Genomic DNA, 10,303 nt, shown 5'->3' with positions numbered 1-10,303 from the left:
TCTCTCCAAGCATGTTTCATTTGAATCCCGATCCCGACGTCTTAATTATTCTTTCATTATTGAAAGAGGAAATTTTTTGATAAGTGCATATACTTAAAAACCGTTTGATTTATCACTTTTGATCAAAAATAATTTTGAAAGATAAGAAAAACAATTGCTAGTCTGAAATCTATTTTTCCTCTCGGGTTTGGTAAACAGAGAATTGTTAACTTCCGCCACATGTGTTGGACGTAAATAAATGACGGTAAATAAAAACTTTGAGTTTGAAAAAGACACATAAACGTTTTTCGTGAGTCAGACTGTTTACAATCATTTTGAGACTTTTTTTTCTTCCTTGTAAACACGTTTGATTTGTAGTTCTAAACAAAGGTAAACTTGGCGAGCTTTGCAATTAAAAGACAACAGTTCTACAATCATGCTGAAGGATTTTCTGGTATTAAGAAGTAAATATCCACTGTATTGTAGATAGCTAACATGCTGGACGAAGAAGCAGACTTTGTGGACACAGTTAGCGCCAGCGAAGATGAGGTAAAATTTATATATAATGATAATGTATGTCTGATTATTAGTTATACTGCAGAATCAAACTAGATCTGGACTTTAACACCCAAGTACAGGACCTACTTAAGAAGTGTAGGGAATGGGAAAGGGATTAACAGATGTCCTTCAGTCTTCTGAAATGGAAAGTTATACATGTTTGTTGACAGTGCGATTGTTAGGGTGAGCGCAGATGTGTATGATTGGATATCTTTTCTGTTTGAACTGGGATCCGCCTCTTGAAACCGCACATGATATTTTGAATGTCTAGACTCTGACGTCACATGACGTCGAATGTTAGTGTCATTACCATTTAGGCCTATAGTGAAATTTGATTAACAAAGAACCATGAATCCACCATATAGCTGTAATATCCATTAAATCAAAGTCAGGGTTGAGGATAACCACTCGCCCACTCGAAAATTCGAGTAAAATTTTCTGTGGGAGATTAGATATTAAAAATCTGGTCGCCCACATGGTGAACAGTTTTTTAGCTCACCTGAGCCGAAGGCTCAAGTGAGCTTTTCTGATCACATTTTGTCTGTAGTCCGTCTGTCCGTCTGTCCGTCTGTCCGTCTGTAAACTTTTCACATTTTCGACTTCTTCTCAAGAACCACTGGGCCAATTTCAACCAAACTTGCCACAAAGTATCCTTGGGTAAAGAGGATTCAAGTTTGTTCAAATGAAGGGCCACACCTTCTTCCAAGGGGAGATAATTAAGAATTTGTGAAAAATTAATGGCATCATTAAAAAATCTTCTTCTCAAGAACCACTGTGCTTGAAAACATGAAACTTATGTGGAAGCATCCTCAGGTAGTGTAGATTCAAGTTTCTTCAAATCATGACCCCCGGGGGTAGGGTGGGGCCGCAATGGGCGATCAAAGTTTTACATAGGAAATATACAGGAAAAATCTTTAAAAATCTTCTTCTCAAGAACAGCAAAGCCATAATTGGTCATATTTATATGGTAGCATCCTCAGGTAGTGTAGATTCAAGTTTCTTCAAATCATGACCCCCGGGGGTAGGGTGGGGCCGCAATGGGCGATCAAAGTTTTACATAGGAAATATACAGGAAAAATCTTTAAAAATATTCTTCTCAAGAACAGCAAAGCCATAATTGGTCATATTTATATGGTAGCATCCTCAGGTAGTGTAGATTCAAGTTTCTTCAAATCATGACCCCCGGGGGTCGGGTGGGGCCACAATGGGCGATCAAAGTTTTACATAGGAATACATGGGAAAATCTTCAAAAATCTTCTTCTCAAGAACACCAAAGCCATGATTGGTCAGATTTACAAGGAAGCATCCTCAGATAGTGTAGATTCAAGTTTGTTCAAATCATGACCCCCGGGGGGTAGGGTGGGGCCACAATGGGCGATCAAAGTTTTACATAGGAATATATAGGAAAAAATCTTTAAAAATCTTCTTCTCAAGAACAACAAAGCCATGATTGGTCATATTTATATGGTAGCATCCTCAGGTAGTGTAGATTCAAGTTTCTTCAACTCATGACCCCCGGGGGTCTGGTTGGGCCACAATGGGCGATCAAATTTTTACATAGGAATATATGGGAAAATCTTCAAAAATCTTTTTCTCAAGAACAGCAAAGCCATGATTGGTCACATTTACATGGAAGCATCCTCAGATAGTGTACATTCAAATTTGTTCAAATCATGACCCCCGGGGGTCGGGTGGGTCCACAATGGGCGATCAAAGTTTTACATGGGAATATATGGGAAAATCTTCAAAAATCTTCTTCTCAAGAACAGCAAAGCCATGATTGGTCACATTTACATGGAAGCATCCTCAGATAGTGTACATTCAAATTTGTTCAAATCATGACCTCCGGGGGTCGGGTGGGTCCACAATGGGCGATCAAAGTTTTACATAGGAATATATGGGAAAATCTTCAAAAATCTTCTTGTCAAGAACAGCAAAGATATGATTGGTCAGATTTACATGGAAGCATCCTCAGATAGTGTACATTCAAATTTGTTCAAATCATGACCCCCGGGGGTCGGGTGGGTCCACAATGGGCGATCAAATTTTACATAGGAACACATAGTAAAAATCTTTAAAAAAAACTATTTGTTAAGAATAGGAGAGCCATGATTGGTCATATTTATATGGTAGCATCCTCAGATAGTGTACATACAAATTTGTTCGAATCATGACCCCCGGGGGTCAGGTGGGGCCACAATGGGCGATCAAAGTTTTACATAGGAACACATAGTAAAAATCTTTAAAAAAAACTATTTGTTAAGAATAGCAAAGCCATGATTGGTCATATTTATATGGAAGCATTCTTAGATTGTGTACATTCAAGTTTGTTCAAACATGACCCTTGGGGGTCGGGTGGGGCCACAATGGGTGATCAAAGTTTTACATAGGAATACATAGGTTAAATCTTTAAAAATCTTCTACTCAAGAACAGCAAAGCCATGATTGGTCATATTTAAATGGAAGCATCCTCAGATAATGTAGATTCAAATTTGTTCAATTCATGACCCCCCCCCCCCCCCAACCACTTTTATATTTAAACTTTTTAACCTTTCAAGATTGAAGTGATTTCTGCTTTTTCCTAGCCATAGTGCTCAGGTGAGCGATGTGGCCCCTGGGCCTCTTGTTTCCCTTAAACATGATCACATTTCAGTTTTATATTTTATGTACTTTCAGTTTTTAGCTCACCTGAGCTGAAAGCTCAAGTGAGCTTTTCTGATCACATTTTGTCTGTAGTCTGTCTGTCCGTCCGTCTGTAAACTTTTCACATTTTCGACTTCTTCTCCTGACAGAACCACTGGGCCAATTCAACCAAACTTGCCACAAAGCTTCCTTGGGTGAGGGGGTTCAAGTTTGTTCAAATGAAGGGCCAAGCCCTCTTCCAAGGGCAGATAATTAAAAATTGGTGAAAATTTGGTGTCATCTTTTAAAAATCTTCTTCTCAAGAACCATGGAGCCAGAAAAGTTTAAAATTATGTGAAACCTTCATTACATAGTGTAGATTTAAGCTTGTTCAAATCATGACCCCTGGGGGTAGGGTGGGAACACAATGGGGGATCAAAGTTTTACATAGGAATATATAGGGAAAATCTTTAAAAAGCTTCTTCTCAAGAACAACAAAGCCACAATTAGTCATATTTATATGGATTCATCCTCAAGTTGTGTAGATTCAAGTTTGTTCAAATCATGACCCCCGGGGGTAGGGTGGGGCCACAATGGGGGATCAAACTTTTATAAAGGAATATATAAGGAAAATCTTTAAAAATCTTCTTCTCAAGAACAACAAAGCCACAATTAGTCATATTGATATGGAATCATCCTCAAGTAGAGTACTTTCAAGTTTGTTAAAATCATGACCCCCAGGGGTAGGGTGGGGCCACAATGGGGGATCAAGCTTATATATAGGAATATATAGGGAAAATCTTTAAAAATCTTCTTCTCAAGAACAACAAAGCCACAATTAGTCATATTGATATGGAATCATCCTCAGGTAGTGTAGATTCAAGTTTGTTCAGATCATGAACCCCCCCCCTCAGTCGCCCACGTGGCGCATTAGTTGGAGCGTTCGCTCTAGAGTTGCGGAGTAAGTAGTTGATCCTTACGTTGCGGGTTCGAATCCCACTGTGGGACGTGGAGACTGGCCCTTTGGATGAGACCATATAAATCGAGGTCCCGTGTCACAGTAGGTGCTGGCACAAAAAAGATCCCTCACTGCTCAATGGCCCTAAGTGCCAGGTATAGGTCAAAATTTGTAGCCCTCCACCGGCAAGTGGTGGTGTCTCCATATGAGTGAAAAATTCTTGAGAGGGACGTTAAACAATAAACAAAGAAACAAACAAACAAAACCCCCCTCAAGAACAACAAAGCCACAATTAGTCATATTGATATGGAATCATCCTCAAGTAGTGTACTTTCAAGTTTGTTCAAATCATGACCCCCGGGGGTAGGGTGGGGCTACAATGGGGGATCAAAGTTTTACATAGGAATATATAGGAAAAATCTTTAAAAATCTTGTCAAGAACAGGAAAGCCATGATTAGTCATATTTATATGGAAGCATCCCCAAGTATTGTAGATTCAAGTTTGTTCAAGGCATCCTCCAGTAGGAGGGTGGGGCCATAATGGGGGATCAAAGTTTTACAAAAGAACATATATAGGAAATATCTTTAAAAATCTTCTTCAATCTCAAGAACAATAAAGCCATGTTTAGTCATATTGATATGGAAGCATCCTCAGGTAGTGTACATTCAAGTTTGTTCAAATCATGACCCCCCCCCCACCCCACCCACCCCCCCTGGGAGGGTGTTAGAATCTTTAAAAGGTTTATATTCAATTTCATTCAAAACATGGCACCTGGGGGTAGGGTATGCCTAGAACAGGCAATCAAAGCTTTATATATGAATATATAGGAGAAGAAATCTGCTGACAAAGAACAGCAGGGCCATATTGACTCAGGTGAGCGTTGTGGCCCATGGCCTCTTGTTAAGAAAAGGCTCTACTAACCTACTAGATTATTTGTGTTGCGTACAAGCATATTATTCAAACATATATGTGACTGAGATCAAAATGGCGATTTATCGAAGCGGTTAAATCTCTGTTAAGTCTGATGATATGAGAGCTAACGTTTGAGATTGTTCTATAATAGAAATATTGTAACAATCGGCTGTGGTTGTAACACACTCCATCCGACTAGTTATTCGTAGATTGAATTTAAATTACCATGTCAAATGCACACAATAAAAGATCGGAATCAAACTTCATCACAGGTTAAACACTACAAAATGTAATGAACATATTATCTGATCAAAGTTTTTAGAAAAGAGAAAATTTGACAAAAACTCATATACTGCGAACATATCAATGCACTATGAATAAAAAAAAAATCATTTAGAAAAATTAAGGATTTTTTGTTGTTATTTTTAATTTACATATAATGTGGGCCTGTGAAATTTAAAATGTTAGGAGCCCACATGGCCCCTAAGTATTCAAAAGTTAACCACAACCCTGTCAAGGTGAGTTTATTTATTTGGTGAACTTTGGTTGTTACCGCGAGAAGGTAGTGAGAGTGAGATGCATTCGTGTTGCGGGTCTCAATGGTAACTGTGGAAGAAATCGTTCAGATCAATGTTCAAAATCAAAATTTTCTCTACGCTCAGGCGTAGCTTTAAGATCTTGTTGTGATGAGCAACTCTTCAAGCTGCTTGCTGTGCTCGCTATTATGGATTACTCAGAAATGTAATCCAATCTCTACGGTGTCTTGATGATGGTATTGCATTTCCGAGTGATCCTTCATACCTCACATTTAAAGGACTTTAAGGACATGCCAAACCCTTTCCCATTTCCCTAACTTCTGTAGGTACTGTTGTAGAGTAAGCATAAAGATAAAAATGAGCTGCAAGAATAAAAACTGTATTAAATATTAACTGAGTTAATTTGGATTAAATTTTAATGGATTATTTCTGGTTTCTTCAGGATGATGAGAAGAGTCACGCCAGACTGTTAGATGCCATTTCTAGTCTGGATGGCAAAAAAGTGTAAGTCATTCCAAGATATGCTTCTTTTTTTTTTTTTAAAGAAAAAATTACCAAATGAATGTGTTTTTAGTGATTTATTTAAATTGTATATGAACGTTTTGGAATATTAATCACTTTTTTATTTCATACATGATTTGAGTATCTTAACATAACTTAAATACCTTTTTCAGTTACATGTATAACAATTTTAGTTAATAATAATTTTTTTTTTCTTTTTATTTATATGTAATATATTACAGATTATCATTAGATATAATTTTCATTGGTTCCTGTGTTATTTATTTTCTATAGCAACAAGAGAAGCCAGAGGACAGTTCCCTCCAATGAAGTCTCAGAATTTCACTTCAAAGCTTCCTCAGGTGAGATGGATAATTGTACTGTGTACTTCAACAGGAATATAATACAGTTGTTAATTCAATTTGTATAAAATAAGACAAAAATAAATAAAAAGACAGCTTATACTCCATTATTTTCATTAAACTGTAGTCACATTCAGGAAATTAAGTTGTATTTCATGTAGATAATTTATAATTTAATGGCCTACATGTATATATGTGTTAGATTTCATACAGACAATGTCTGATTTACTGATCCATGTTTGATTTTTACCAGATGACTCAAAAGTTAAGTTACATGAGCTGGTGGGGACCCTGAAGATGTCTGCCAGACATGGCCCTCTCAAAACAAAACTCAACAAAGTCCAGAACCAGAGGGTGGTACCGGTACCGCTACCCAAACACCAGAAAGAGAAGGTCAGGCACCACCAATGCAGGGTTGTCCCAAAGAATTGAAATAGCAGGGGAAATTAAGAAAGGAAGGGGTTTCTGAGGTTCCTCCCCTAAACAGGGGGTTGAGGGGGAATACCAGAATAACCGGGGGGTTTACACCATTATAGGCGGGGAAATTCCCTGGCCCCTTGGTCTTAGGGACAACCCCAACAATGTATACTGTAAATGTAGAACATTTTTATGGCAGAAATTTTGTGATGATTTTAAGTTTCCAAAAAAAAAATATTACTATGCATATGGTTTTGAAGACAGGACACTGAGAATATAGTGTAAAAAGAAAACAAGCCAACACATTGTAAATTCCTTAACTTCCACAAAAAAAATAGGAAACTTTTCATTCTGGGTTGACTATCTAGAGATTACAGAATGATTCCTGAATTTAAAAAAAAAACTAAAAGAAACAAACCAACAAGTATTAACAATCTATAAATAAAAACACACCAAACAAACCATCATTATCAATCCATAAATAAATACTCATTATACATTTTTTTTTTCAGATTGAGAGAGGAGTTGCATATGGCAGAACAACAAAAGAGATTTCTAAGTGGGACCCGGTGGTCAGATCTAATAGAGAGGTACTCATTCAATTGTTATAAAGATCTGGATAATAGATGCCATAAATATTAAATGTTAATCTTGATTTTTAGAGTAGGGATGATAGGAGGATTTGGGGCTTTCTTTACAGGTGGAACAGTGACAGTTTACCTTATACATGTTAATCTTTGATTTTTGGGGAGAATTTGTGATTTTCATTACAGGCGGAGCAGTTACAGTTTCCTCTACAGAAAACAGAAATCCACCTCCACAACAACACAGGGAAATTCAATCATTTCAAAGTAAGGCTTACCATGAAATTCATCTGTCTTTATACTGTATACAGGGTCATATTCACCTCGTGTTATTTTCACCTTATTGCAAACAATTTTGACCAAGTTTAAACAGTATACATTGTAAGAGCTGATAGTGAGATATACAGTGGCGCCTCGTTTATCCGGACGCCTCTGTCCCCAAGGAAATCGTCCGGATAAATGAATCGTCCGGATAATTGAATCACATCTCAAAAACCACTCTCTAAGCATGTATATATGTACATTCTTGTTTCAAATGTGACAGCAAAGAAAAAAAAACTTTTAATTTATATTTAGGTTAATTGTTTTAAATACAGTAGTTGATTAATGAAAAAAAATATTAAAATGTAATTTACACAATAAAAAAAATGGATGGGCAATGACTTCATGGGTTGAGCAAATTTTGATCTACTGTTGTTTTATTTCGCCATATATTATAATTATAATAATATGACAGAACTGTTCAGCATCTTCATTGAAAATGTTCAAATATTAACTATATAATCCTGTATATTCCCCGTATATTCATTACACAGGGTTACTATATAATTAACTGAACACTGCAAGCTAACTCAAACAAAGTATTAAAAACATTCGTAAACACAAGCCATCTTCATGATTATCAATATTATTTTTTTCTACAGACGCTAAGTTTGAATTTCGATCATTAAAAAATACCTTGAAAAACGTAATCAACTTCTGTATGTAACGCCAGTTTTTTTATGTAATGGACGTTTGTAAACGGTAGTACATTAAATAGAGATATTTCTTCAATTATGTACCTTTCTATACTGTCTTGTGGGAAAAAAAGCGTTTCAAATACATTTATGTTTTTTAGAAATGGAACATCGTATTTTAAACTAACGCAATCGACATGATAAAGAGCATTACGAAATCGCTCGTTATTTATTGTTCATTTTATTTACAACTCTCCAAAATTCTCCTGAGTTTACCAATGTATATACGGTAAGCAATATGATTTGGAACGGATTATTATTTAATTAATGCACAGTGTCAGCTAAATTCTTTGAGCTTCATAATAAAGATAAATGTGTGATTGAATTGGGGTAAACACACGCTAATTATAGACGCTATTGTATGTAGGTCACAGGTAACCGCCTTCAAACTGACTTTATGGCCAATGTTTTTACACGAATGCAAGATAAGTGTGAAAATGTCGTTTCTTGAAAAATTACCGTCCGGATAAATGAGTCATTTTTCAATGAACTATTATGTTTTGTAGTAGAAATTGACCGTTCGGATACGGAACACGAATTTCCGGATTAATGAGTCAAAATAACGTGGAAAAAATCGGTTCCCAAAAAATATCGTCCGGATGGTGAAGCGTCTGGATAAATGGCGTCCGGATGTCTCTTTTGAATTGTTCATTGCTTTCTTAAATTTGCCCACCATCAAGGGCAAAAATTTCCCTATATTCAGTATCCTAAGTATACCATACTTTAATTTCTTTCCCCTCTTTGGAAACTGATGAATGAAAAATAGATTTAAAAAACCCATTGTTTCAATAGTAAAAGAATTCATGCTTTTCATTTGATTTCGTAGCCACGTACCCCACTAGAAATAGAAATAGCAGCAGTCCTGAGGGGAAATACTGACGACCTTCCGACAAAAAACAAGGAACTCACACCAGCTGAGGAGAGGGCAATAGCAGCCATGAGCTTGGAAGAGGTATGGCAGGGCTAGAGGGTAGGGCAGGGCTGAGAAGTAGGGCAGGGCTAGGGGGTAGGGCAGGGCTGAGAGGAATTGCAGGGCTGAGAGGAAGGGCAGGGCTAGGGAGTGGGGCAGGGCTGAAAGGAAGGGCAGGGCTAGGGGGTAGGGCAGGGCTGAGAGGAAGGGCAGGGCTAGGGGGTAGGGCAGGGCTGAGAGGTAGGGCAGGGCTAGGGAGTAGGGCAGGGCTGAGAGATACTGAAGGGTTGAGAGGTAGGCAGGGCTAGGGGGTAGGGCAGGGCTGAGAGGAAGGACAGGGCTAGGGAGTGGGACAGGGCTGAAAGGAAGGGCAGGGCTAGGGGGTAGGGCAGGGCTGAGAGGAAGGGCAGGGCTAGGAGTAGGGCAGGGCTGAGAGGTAGGGCAGGGCTAGGGGGTAGGGCAGGGCTAGGTGTTAGGAATTGTTTTGGAAGACATTTCTTATCTAACAAAATAAAAAAATGCAGGAATATAGTAATTTTGTTAAACCCATTGCTTATCATTGTAGAATCATGTTTTGTTCATCCCCTAAAACTGTTAAGAACAAGCATTTATGTTTAAACAGGAAAAAGGTTGTTTAATTTAACAAGACTAAAATTATTTGCCTCTGAGAATTCACATCCTTTATTTGTTTATAGGCTAAAGAAAGAAGGGCAGAACTTCAGAAATTTCGAGCTCTGATGTCGTATAAAGAGGCCAAGGCAAAGAGACAGAAGAGAATTAAAAGCAAAAAGTAAATTAACTAGTGCTAATTGTAACGGGAACCGTTACAGATGTTCCCCAAACGGCTCCCCAATCCCTTGTGATGCCCCATTCCCTACAAGCTTCAATAAATTAGACAATACTTTTGTAATATAGATGGACACTTTATTTTTAAGGGTATTTCATTG

General features: G+C 37.6%; 1 protein-coding gene across 1 annotated transcript in view; it reads left to right on the top strand.

Annotated features, from left to right (window-relative positions):
- Positions 1-470: 470 nt before the first annotated feature.
- LOC133180711 (probable beta-tubulin polyglutamylase) overlaps positions 471-10,303 on the top strand; it is a 30,157-nt gene continuing 20,324 nt past the window's right edge. Inside the window, exons 1-8 of the mRNA XM_061315182.1 lie at positions 471-528; positions 6,009-6,070; positions 6,362-6,429; positions 6,683-6,822; positions 7,359-7,436; positions 7,620-7,697; positions 9,273-9,398; positions 10,052-10,146. Coding sequence (XP_061171166.1) covers positions 475-528; positions 6,009-6,070; positions 6,362-6,429; positions 6,683-6,822; positions 7,359-7,436; positions 7,620-7,697; positions 9,273-9,398; positions 10,052-10,146 — 701 coding nt within the window. The 5' untranslated portion in view covers positions 471-474. The remainder of the gene's footprint in view (positions 529-6,008; positions 6,071-6,361; positions 6,430-6,682; positions 6,823-7,358; positions 7,437-7,619; positions 7,698-9,272; positions 9,399-10,051; positions 10,147-10,303) is intronic.

This window comes from Saccostrea echinata, unplaced genomic scaffold (genome assembly GCF_033153115.1).
Source record: "Saccostrea echinata isolate AGI-Se365-2 ecotype Australia unplaced genomic scaffold, CSIRO_AGI_Sech_v1 ptg000007l, whole genome shotgun sequence".
Taxonomy (NCBI): domain Eukaryota; kingdom Metazoa; phylum Mollusca; class Bivalvia; order Ostreida; family Ostreidae; genus Saccostrea; species Saccostrea echinata.
This window is presented reverse-complemented; position numbering and strand designations above follow the sequence as displayed.